Here is an 11,648-nt window from a genome sequence, read left to right as displayed (position 1 = left end):
CGGTTCATAACACCCCACTTATGCTTAGTTGACAGATCATTTGCATAAGGTCAGATTGCAAATTCCTGGGTTTCATGGAAGGACCTGTTGCCATCTTTGTACATGCTCAGGTGCTACTCCAAACACAACACTTGGCCACTGCACTAACATTACAGAATTACAACCTTCACAGCAGACCCTGGCCTTATAGAAAGGTCAGTGCTAGGTAACCTACACTGCAAAACAATGCATAACTCTAATTAATACTTCCTAAACCTAGGCCACTACAAAGAATAAATTGGCAGCTAGATCACTGAAACCAGCAGTAACGGAGAAAAAGTGAGGAGAAGAAATAAGGGGAGGAGACAGAAAGGTAAAGCTTTTGTAACCAGAATGAATGAAAAAGAGGGGTGTCCATGCAATTACTCACATGCAGTACAACCTCTAACTTGACTTCTACAGAGAGAACCATTTAGACCTTGCTTTAAGCCTGGGTTGGTCCATCTTCATCTACAAAGTTAAGCAGCTTTAGGGCCACATGATTTGGTTCAGCTTGATACCACATCAATCTAACTACACAAACTGCAGCTTTAGAATCCTACCCTGTTAAACTTCAGACAAGCAGCAATTGCTCCCTGGGACCATGTCCCATCACCAGCATTTAAAACAAAGTAATACACTGACAACAGATTAAAATGCTTACTGGAGCAAAGACCAAGCCAAACTCAGACCCTTCTGCTCCAGACAGGGGCCCTGTTTGAAAGCCATGCTCACATGATGGAATGCTATCCAAGTGAAATTAAGCAAGTGGGTAGATATGTTCCACAACTAGCCTCATACAGCCAAGGCAGATGCTCTCAGTGTCAAACTACCTGTATTAAAGGAGCAGAAGCTACCACCTGTAATGGAGTAATGCCTACTTTGAGTCTGACAAGATCCAGTTCCTACAGAGGCTTTGGCTGTGAATCCCAAGCAGATATACTTTAACCCCTCCAAATGAAGGGCAAATAGTTATGTCCTCACCTTTCCCACATGCCAGTTTAGGTAGTTCTCCAGCTCACAGATTACCATTCCAGGCACTGGAATGCCTTTAGACAAGTAGCAAGAGCAGCTACTTAATTCAGGCCTGACAATCTTGCTTCTAGGAGCGAGTGCTGTAATGCTGACTATAATAATATCTATCTTTGCACTTCCATTTGTGAATCTAACTACAGATACTGGACCATGAGCCACTTAGGAGTGTCACACAGTGGCAAAAGAAAAACACCTAGGATAATTAATCACCCAGTAATTACAGCCTATTCAGTGTTGAAAAGAATACGTATCTATCCAGTAAAAACCTAACCTATGTACAGCCAAACACCACTTCCAAGCCTGTGAGAAGTCTGCCAAATATGAAAACTAAAAATTAAGTACAAAGCAGATACTGTCATACCATTCAGCTCTCAAATATCTGACAAGCTGGATTTTAAAAATGTACAGACTGGACTTTCCATAGTTAAGATAAACACAAATTTTGGTTTTCTAAATATATTGTTTATTTATAGTTGAACATTAACATCTGAACAGAAATCTGCAAGCATACAGGGATAATCTTTCAGTGATGTTTCTGTTTAAACTGAAGTCCACAGTAGCCACATGTTCCGGTCTTTGTCTCTTTGTCCTGAAAAAATATAAAAATACAACAACTGCTAGTTTCACTTTATAAACCTTTAAGAAATTACAATTTTTTCTCTTATTAATTTGTGCCATCTTAAAACCAATCGATATTGCCAAAGTACAGAATTTAGTCTTATTTGAAACACTGGAAGCAAAGATGATGGTGTGAGGTTCATGCTTTATTTCTGTATCCCATGTAGCTTCCCTTATGCCAGATTTTCAACTACCAATCCTAAATTCAACTATATAATTTTAAAGTCAAGCAAAATGATATCTCTTCAGAAATAAGATCCTCTTACCAAACTGGACCTCTTGAGCCAGTTTGGTCATATCTGCTCCAATGTTCTGAAAAGAGCATTTCACAATTATTTTAATACAGAACAGGATTTGGCTTTTCCTAGACAGGAAGTTTTGGTCAGTAACATAGCTGTAGGAAGGAGGAAAATTCAGTAGGAATCCATGATAAACGCTGAAAGAAAGTGTTTTGCAAAAAAGAAGCAATTACTGCCATATAAAATTTCATTACTTTCTCCAGAAGATACATGTTTTTTTCAGAATTTTAAACTGTGACTGACTGCAAGGTGTCATTGCAGTCCTTGCTAACATGACAAAACACAATACAGTTAAATACTCAGGGAATCTTGTTATCTAGATTAACAGAAAAACTGGAAAAATAGTTAAACTCATGGTTCTCCTTAACAAATGGTTAAATTACTACCCTCCATTCCCAAAAGCCTGGAGTTCAGTTGTTAGGACCAGGGAAAAGAAACTAATCTAATACCATTCTGTTTGCAAACTTTATTTTTCAAGAACTAAATTACAGAAAAATTGTAACTTGACTGTGAAAATAAAACAACAAAAAAAAAATCTCAAAATCCACAAAATATAAAGCATGCTTAAAGAGTGTGGCACACATCAAACAAACCAACATAAAGATCAGGAGTGTGCTACAGAAGTAAAGGCTGAAGTCCTTCCTAATTGTTACAAGTCAGAACCTCCAAACATTTGACTTTGAATAATGTAAAATTAATTATGACAAAATTCTTACTTTGTTCAAAATAGAAATGCTTATGATTCTAGTCAGGAGTCACAACAACAGTGACACTTAAGTACACCAGGGCCTCCCCACCATTCTTTCGTCCATTAGGAAATGTCAAAGCTTAGGTGAGCAAGACATGATTTTAAAACATCTGCAGTCAGGCTTTACCTGAGAACAGTATCTAAGCAACAGCTGCATCAACTAAGGTCACAGGACAGTAGCCTCAATATTTTTATTCTCTAGAACAAGAACACACTGGAAATTATCACTACTATCAACAGGAAGATAAGACAACATTTATTCTTTATTCTCTGGCCACGTCTGAAATATTCAGTCTACCAAGATTCCCAAAGACTGAAAGAGGGGTTGGTTTGTTTGGTTTTCTTCCTGTTTTTTTTTTTCCCTAGGACTTGCAAGATTGAAAATAAACTGTGTATTCCTAAGATTACTGCAAATGTATGGTCAAAAACATGGCGGCATTTAAATAATTAGACTAAAAGTTCCAAAATGCAAGGATGTTAATTTTTGCTCTCAGTGTTTGTTCTTACTACGTCACCTGAAGTACTTCGCTACTTCTTTTTACAAAATACTGCCCTACTAAACAAAATAAAATTTCAGAAAGGAATTTCTATAATTTCAAATGGAAGCCCTCTAATTCTTCTGATTTATATCAGGCACCAAATAAAATGAGCAGCTCAGGTGACTACTCCTTTTATTTTGTTAAACTAGCATTCCAAAAACTAGATAATCTTACAAAAAAAATGCACAGGCAAAACATGCTGCATGCAGAATAATGACATTACCAAGTTTATGTATACTTTGGGATGTCCCAAAGCTCCACCACCACCATCGCATGATATCACTCTGCTTTCAACTTGACTCACAGGCTGCTCTGCTATCAAATCGATTGCAAAATTCTTGTTCACCTGTAAGAAAAAGAGGAAAACTTTCAGACCATCCCCACTCAATCAGAAACCATTTGCTATTTGCTGCCTCCTCAGGCAGTTCCACTACAGCATTTTAAGAAGTTCCTGCTTAGACTTCCTCCCAATTCCTTCACCAACTGTTAGGCTCTGCTATAAGCTACATCAATGAACTATACACTAAACTCTGCAAAAGTAATCCCCTTTCCCCTGATATACAGGCCACATCAGTGCTCAGGTTTCAGCAGATTCAGCAGAGAGGTGAGCAGGAAAAAGTAGAAAAGAACAGAAGACGTTTAATCAACACTGTATTCTGCTTTAGTGACTATATGATAAAATTGCAGAAGAATCTCTGCTGATAAACTAAACAGTAACAGTGAGACAAGTAAGGTCAGGCATGAGATAAAAACAACTGCTGGTAATTTAGAGCCTCTAGCCATGTACCTTATTCTATCACTGCACAGGAATCTCATGAAAACATGAATGTGGTGCATAGCAACAGTCAGAAAGACAAATTGTTCAGCATCAGAAAAAAGCGAAAAACTTCTAAATGCCATTACTCCACTCAGTAAATCCATCATACACACTTCCTGAATATTCACATCACTGACAAGTAGGGCTTCTTCCTAGAACACACCTGCATGGACTGGAAAACATATCCATGTCTGGACAGGCTGGTGACACAGCAGCTTGTCTCTCAGCAGGACCTACAGCAATCCAATACTTTCCAAGACTGCACTGAGCAGACAACTACTGCTACAATTCAGGGAAAATCCAGGAGGGACCACCTTTTTCAAAGGCCATGTTATACACACATGAATATCAAATAATATGCACACCCAAAGGAGGCACTATCTACTGCTCTGTGTATGAACATGCTGGTATTGGAATAAAGATGAGATTCTTGGGAAAAAGACAGCTATGTGTCCATTACATAAATCCCTATGAACTGCAATGGTGTTTTTGTATAATCCCAGTACATAACAATTTAGCATCTTCCACTAAGTGTCCCAAAAAATCTGCATTTTCTGGTACAGTAATGGAAAAGTCAGTTTTACCAAATAAAAATTTGTCCTTACCAAAAGATGATAGCTAAAAAAAGTTAGCAAAAAAATTAAGTTTTGGTATTGAAAGAAATTAGCAACATCAAGAACCCCACTGTCTGGGGCTGCGTCCCCAAGTCATGTAATTTTTGCCAAACACCAAGAACTTTTACTGCTGTTTTTAATAACACTCAAAATTGTGCATCCTTCATTTCGTGCTAAAGGAGGAGGGAGATAAAACTATTTTACACCTTTGCTTCAAGATTACAAGCAAGGACTCCACTCATCCCAACACTTCTTAATTACAAAAGGCACGTGGGAGAGAGAGAAGCAAAGACCTCACATCCACTGTACAGCTAAGACTTGTTTGTGGTTCAGCCTACTAAACAAGACACAGTCTAGGAATTCACCAAGAAAACACACCACAAAAAAAACCCAAGTGGCTGCAGTTACAACATATCCCTTTGACTAAAGCACAGCAGTACACAGCAGGAAGCGGCTGATTCCCTCAGCACATCCAGATGTGCCCTGCTCCAAACATAAATCACTGAGCTATTTTTATCCTGCCACAGTGCCAGTTTGACAACTCTGTTTCTGCTTCTTCCCACCTATCCACTTGTGCCAGTCCATGGTCTGGGAGACTAAAGAGATAAAGCCAAACTTGGATTTGATCCCAGTCCAAAGATGTAGAGGGAAGGCAGGAGAGAATACTTAAAACAGACCAGCACGGAGGCGAATCCTCCTCACACCTTCAGCTGCTGCACCAGCCCAGTAGAAAGGGTAGAGCTGAAATGGGAGTGTTGAAATAGGTCCTGCTCTGCCCTGGGGATTACAGAAGGGCAGGATGACTTTAGGGATTACAGAAGGGCAGGACTGGTTGGACTGTGGCAGATGCAGTTCAGCAGTTGCCACGCTCAGTTTTCTCACAGCTTCCTGCTTTAGGCCCTTGCCAGAGAGCACCAATCCCCAGTTCTCCAGAGAGAACCAGTGATTTTAGCTAAAACACATGGGTGTCACTAACAACTAGGCTGGCAGAACCAAGGGGACAATGAGCACATCCTTTAGGCCATGTCCCTGGGCCTGGCCCCCTGAAGCACACAGGCCCAGACACCCTGAGTGGGGGAAGAGTCTGGAGGCTGCCTCCCCACCCAGCAGGAAAGATGCTGTGGCTGGACCGGGCTGGTCCCGAGAAGGAATCAACCACCTGGACCATACCGAAGGCAAAGGGAAGAAAGTGCCAAGAACGGTCACCAGGAGAGCTTCTGCTTCAGAAACATGACAACATTCAGACTACAGACATGACTGCCAGCCCTAATATTGGCAGCAGAAACACACTGCAGGATAATGACAAAGTCCCTAGAGAGAGATCCTATTAATAGGCACAGACTGTTCAAAGTATTTAGCATGTAAATTTTGTCCCAATTTCACCATTAAAACTTAGCATTAAACCTTGCTCAGCAGACATAAAGCTAGGCTTTTGCTGGAGAAGGAAGAACTGGCAGAACTGAAAACCTTGGGTGTTCCACACCACATAGAATCTGAAGTTACCTGATGGTAAAGGCACATTAGAGGGACCACTGCCCCATGGAGAATTAGGCTTAAGAAGTATTTCCTACAAAGCTACGGAAATAGTAGAGATGAGGGCAATACACTTGGGAGAGACCTACTTTGCCAACTATCCTCCCTGATGTAAGCTAATTCAGCATTTTAAGTGACATTTCCATTTAATTATTTTGCCTGTAGAATCCCCATTTTTGCCGCAGAGCAGGAGTTAAATTGTATCCATCACACAGGGAGGTAAATTCAATAAGAAAACTCTGAAATCAGTGTAATTAGTTCCAGTCAGTTTAGGAAAAGAATAATTATATGCAAGTACATAAAAAATCTACCACACCTTATATTTAATGTCTCTGCTATACATAAACATTTATAGCATTAACACTAAAGCACTATTCAAAGGCTCAGGCATTGAGGAATACATTTTAGGTGAAATAATTCTATTTCTATCCCAAAAGCCAGCAGATCCATCGTGGAGCTGTGCTGCTTGATCATCACAGAAAACTCAGTGCTCAACGACTTCTTACAGAGTGGCTATGTGAAATTTTAAGCAGCAGCAACAGGGATGCTTTACAGCACTGCAGTTGGATGATGCTGGCATGCACTGCTACACTTTGCATTTGAGCCTTCATTATTTCAGAATAGCCTACATTTTACTTTTATCTGTTTCATCACTCTTTCAGCAAATGCTTCTCAGGCTCATTAAAAACATAGTTTGGGTAAAGAATTTTAACTACACAGAAGCAAATTAAACTTCAAAACAGATGTAAACAGATAGATGAACAAATCAGCAGAGTATTTAATGATGTGATTTTTCTGAATATAAATGTGCTAAAAACATACTAACAACTCCTTAAAACATATGCCTAAAACAAAAACTGTTTCAACTTTAAGATGTTCAAATGCCTACAACTCTTAACACCCTAAATGCAAGCACTTAACAAAGGTAGACCAAGTCTTGAATTTTTCGAGTTCATCAAAAGCAGGGAGGCAAGACAGAAGCAACTGTAAGGTGCCTTAAAAATTTTTTCCACCATACTGAAAAAAAAACCCCACTGAAACTCCAAATCCAAACCAGTTTGGTTTTGGTAGGTTTGTTTTTTGTTGTTGTTTTTTTTTTTTTTTTAATTTGGTTTGGTGGTTTTTGTTTGTTTGATTTGGTTTTTTTTTTTTGGTTGTGGGGTTTGGGTTTAGTCGGTTTCTTGCTTGTTTGAGTTTTTTGCGGCTTTTTTAATTTGGGGTTTTTTTTTAATGACAATGAGATTGAGGACACTTCTATCAGGTAAAGAAAAAGAAACCATAAACTACCCCCTCTCCCATAACAAAAAGTAGAATGAGTTACCTCCTTTTGTCGCCCAACAAATCGAACTCTTCTATAATCCTTCTCGTCATACACCTAGAGTGTAAAATATAATTGATCTTATTTACAGAGCAACAGCTCTAAGCATAGAACACAAATACTCAGAAACTAAATAACAGCTTTAACTGTTTACTTAAGTTTCAAATATTACCACTTTACAAGCATGTAGTATACAGAAAAACTAGCTTCCAATTCTCTCACACAAGTAACTAATTACACATTGGGAAATGCAAAAGACAAGGAAACTGATGGTGTCGGAGGTGACACGAAAGCAGTAAACAGAAGAGCCTGATCACAGAGGTGAGCACAAATGCATTATTTACAATGCTGTTCCTTGATCTCACCTAGGTGGTGAACTAAAGTGGGAAATTCACGTTTTGTATTTGCTTCTGTTCAGCTAAGTAACCGCAGTGCGAGCTTTCCCAAGTTAGCTCCACCCGCCATTCTCTCTCCCATCTCCTCAAGAAGCCTCAGTTCCTCCACTGGAGAAGAGGCACGCTGGAATCACGAAGCAGGGACACGAGGGCGCCTCCTCCACCTGTCAACTCCTCGGCTGGGTCACGAGTGGCATTCGGACCGGAACGCTCGGTAATGGCCAGTGACCCTGATCCTGATTAACAGGGGATTCTCTGGGGATTTTTGTTTTCCGAAATAGCGCGTACCTCCTGTGTACGGATCACCCAGGAGCATGAATTTCCACTGTGCGGGCTGAAGGTGAACCGCAGAGTAAATTAAGTTGGAAAAGACCTCTGAGATCATCGAATCCAAGCAGCGACCGAACCACGCCACCATGTCAATCAGACCGTGGCACTAGGCGCCACATCCAGCCATTTCCTGAACGCCTCCGGGGACGGACACGCCACCGCCTCCCCGGGCAGCCTATTCCAGTACTTAACCACTGCTTACGTGAAGGAATTCCTCCCATTGTCCGACCCAAGCCTCCCCGTTACGTTACATCACAACCCACCGGCGCGCTGTCCCCGGCCCCGGCGGGATTTCCCTGTAGGCGCCGGGGGGACGCGCCGAGCAGCGGAGGGGCGGCAGCACCGGGCCCCGCGCGCTCACCTGCCCCGTGTGCGTCACCAACTCGCCGGTGTTGGAGGCCCGCACGCCGTAGGGCCGGACGGCGGCGGCGGCGGCGGCCAGCCCCGGGCGGGATAGCAGCGGGCGGCTCCGCGGCAGCAGCCAGCGGAAGGTCGCGGCGGGCGCCGCCATCTTCGCGCCACCCACGTGACTCCCGGTGGGGCGGGCGCGCGCCTCGCCCCGCCCCGGTGCCTGCGCGCGCTTCCGGCGGCGGAGGGACGCGTGGCCGCGGGCGGGGACCGGAGCCTTCCTTTCGCGGGGCTGCGGGCGGCCAGGTCAGCGGGTGGCCGTGTCCTGGCCGGTGGAGGGGGCGGGGCGGGGCGGGGCGGGTGTCTTCAGCGGTGGGGGCGGCGGTGGCGAGAGGGGAGGAGGGCCTGACGGACGGAGGGGTGCGTGTGGCCTGACCGGCGCGCTGTCCCCGCAGAGTGCCGAGCATGCTGTCCCTCCTGGTCAGGGCCGCCGCCACGGCCGTCCCGCTGTGCCGCTCGTCCTTGTGCTCGCTGGCCCCGTGGGGGCGGGCGGCGGGTCTGCCCGCGGCCTGTGGGAGCTGGGCCCCGCCGCCGTGGCGCGGGCCCCGCGGGCTGCTGGCCGTGCTGCCGCCGCTGCCGCCGCTGCTGGCCGGGCTGAAGACGAAGACGGCGCTGAGGAGGCGATGCAAGGACTGCTACATCGTCCGGCGGCGCGGGCGGGTCTACGTGTGCTGCAAGAGCAACCCCCGGCACAAGCAGCGCAAGGGGTAGCCCTGGCCGGGACCGACCCCGCCGGGCACAGAGCTGGCGCCGGGTCCGGCTGCCTGGCCCGGATCCCTGTCGCCGGCCTGCCCCCGGTCACCGGGCCCCCGCGGGCTGCTGGGGACACCAGTGGGCGAAATCGTGGCGTGACAATGTTTCGTCTTTGGAACACCTAGAGCGAGGCCCGATCTTGACGGCCCTTGCCGGAATTTGAGGCCTTGGATGCGGAGAACTGAAGTGGGAAACAACGGCCTTCGGGACCTCTTGTCATCTTAAGTGTGAAGCCTTAAAATCACCGCGCTGTTAAATTAGTAAGGGTGAAGCTGAATCACTGGACTCTGAGGTGCATTTGGGTTTAATTAAAGCAAAATGCAAATAAACTCCACTGATGTTCTTTACTACAACACACCGTGGTTCTTTTCTTAGACAACCTTTCCCTGCTCCCCAAGATGTTGATAACGGAACCAATAGTTTCAAGCTCAGGTGGGCAATTTCAGATTCCATCTAATTTACCTTAAGGCTCTGCAAAGCTTTAGGCTCACTTATAGGTTGGTGATGCTTAAGAATATTCTTTGTTTCTTTTGTCCCTCGAAAGAATTCTCTCTTAACAGATGTGGAGAGAATGACTGGGAGCAATAATGACTCGGAGGTCATATAGCCAAGCTTAATGTTGAATACAAACTAGTTGATTGGTACCCATGGATTAATTAGAGCCAAAATTGCTTCAGCCACCAGTGGTATTCCTCACACTTCGCAATATGGTTCTGCTTAAGGCAGGAGTGTTAGATCATCCTCTGAACTGCAAATTCTTAGCAAAGGGTACCAAACTAAACTTTGGGAAACCTATCCTGTTACAGCTACAAGTTTGCCAGAGGTGAAATTGATTGGGCACTGTGTTTGAAGTTGCTGTAACATTGGATAGTATGATGACTTGGCCTTTTCTGCCCTGTTATAATTCCACAATTTTACAATTTCAGCAACTTTTAAAATGTATATATTTTTACTCGGTGTTTGTAGACAATGAGAATCTAGGCCTCTAAAGATGTGGTTAAGCGTTCCAGAGGCAATAATTATTGTTTTTCCATGCGTTGGGTGGTTTGTCTTATCACTGGACGTGAGGGTTTGGAGAGAGAGGAGCAGGTTAGTTAATGTACACATTCATCTTAGGGGGCATTCAAATAAATTCACAGCAGCAAGGGGAGAGAGAACAGGCTAGCTTCATCTAACTAAAGAGAGACAAAATGATTCAAGATGTATAAGACTTCTCAAAATTAAACAACCTTGTAGTGGAAAACTTGCTGTACTTCAAAAGGTTTGATTGAAATTCGTAGACTCATGATAAAGAGCTTCTACCTTCTAAATATCCTCAGCTTGTGATTGAAAGTAAAATGTAAACAGAGAAATTTCTTGGAAATATTTTACATCTTTAACATGCTTTGACAAGCCATCTTAGGAACTGAAGATTTTAAAAGATCTGATTCTCAGTGTTAATGGTACACATTTGTAGGTGTGTGCTGTGTGTTTTGTTCCAGCAGAAGAAAAGGCCTGTATGCTGTGAATCTCTGTGGTACCTTGTGAGCTTAGCTATTAGTGCACCTTTAAAGTAAACAGTGTATGTATGAACAAAAAAAACCCAGTGATTCGCAGGCCTACCCACTTTTCTGGTGGATAGTAAGGACTGACCTTTGGACCGGGCATGAGATGAAGTGAGGGTTAATTGGTTGGTTGGTTGGTTCATTGGGCTTTTTAGGAAGGATATGGGGCAGGTGATCTTATGGCTTCATAAACAGTTCATCCAGCCCCTTGGTTCAGTCAGAAAAAGGTAGCTCACTGGTACAAAAAATACTGTGCTGGTGGGTTACTGAGGAGGTATTGAAACAAGGGCTCTTGGCAGGAGCAACGTCAGATGGTTAAGAGACACCTGCAATTGTGAATTGCCAGGGTGAGAAGCAGCAGTCATTACCTGGCCAGATTTTCTTAATTCAGTGGTGTGTGAGACCTTGAGACAAGTTCACTCTACCAGGCTGGCATGAAATGCAGTCTGCACTCTGTATTTCGGAGAAATTTAGGGCTAGGAATATTGTGCAGCAGAGGGAGGCACAAATCACTGCTTTCATCTCCCCCTTTAGCCTAAGACAAGCTTTCATACAGTGCTGACTCAGTATCTTATTTCAACAACTTAGAATTAGGAAAACTCTCCTAATTAAACCCTTTGAATGTAGGACTGCTGCGTAGAAACTTGAGATGTGAAGTAATTTGAATTCAAATGTTTAT

At 43.7% G+C, this 11,648-nt stretch overlaps 2 protein-coding genes across 2 annotated transcripts; one reads left to right on the top strand and one right to left on the bottom strand.

The window, feature by feature from the left end:
* Positions 1-1,499: 1,499 nt before the first annotated feature.
* Positions 1,500-8,785, bottom strand: NDUFS6 (NADH:ubiquinone oxidoreductase subunit S6). Its single transcript, XM_062500241.1, has 4 exons — positions 8,626-8,785; positions 7,543-7,596; positions 3,481-3,603; positions 1,500-1,642 (listed from the first exon to the last, which is right to left on the bottom strand). Exons 1-4 carry the CDS (start codon positions 8,773-8,775, stop codon positions 1,577-1,579), a joined length of 393 nt encoding a protein of 130 aa, XP_062356225.1. The 5' UTR covers positions 8,776-8,785; the 3' UTR covers positions 1,500-1,576.
* Positions 8,786-8,846: 61 nt separating this feature from the next.
* MRPL36 (mitochondrial ribosomal protein L36) lies at positions 8,847-9,772 on the top strand. The gene is made up of 2 exons (XM_062500230.1): positions 8,847-8,918; positions 9,068-9,772. Exon 2 carries the CDS (start codon positions 9,078-9,080, stop codon positions 9,381-9,383), a length of 306 nt encoding a protein of 101 aa, XP_062356214.1. The 5' UTR covers positions 8,847-8,918; positions 9,068-9,077; the 3' UTR covers positions 9,384-9,772.
* The last annotated feature ends 1,876 nt before the right edge of the window (positions 9,773-11,648 follow it).

This window comes from Cinclus cinclus, chromosome 1 (assembly GCF_963662255.1).
Source record: "Cinclus cinclus chromosome 1, bCinCin1.1, whole genome shotgun sequence".
In the NCBI taxonomy this organism is placed as follows: domain Eukaryota; kingdom Metazoa; phylum Chordata; class Aves; order Passeriformes; family Cinclidae; genus Cinclus; species Cinclus cinclus.
This window is presented reverse-complemented; position numbering and strand designations above follow the sequence as displayed.

Excerpts from the sequence above, each read along its gene's own strand:
- NDUFS6 (XM_062500241.1), bottom strand. The coding sequence starts at position 8,775 with ATGGCGGCGCCCGCCGCGACCTTCCGCTGGCTGCTGCCGCGGAGCCGC. Across the intron at positions 7,597-8,625 it reads TGGTGACGCACACGGGGCAG|GTGTATGACGAGAAGGATTA; the intron begins GTGAGCGCGCGG and ends TTTACACTCTAG. Across the intron at positions 1,643-3,480 it reads CCAAAGTATACATAAACTTG|GACAAAGAGACAAAGACCGG; the intron begins GTAATGTCATTA and ends ATATTTTTTCAG.
- MRPL36 (XM_062500230.1), top strand. The coding sequence starts at position 9,078 with ATGCTGTCCCTCCTGGTCAGGGCCGCCGCCACGGCCGTCCCGCTGTGC.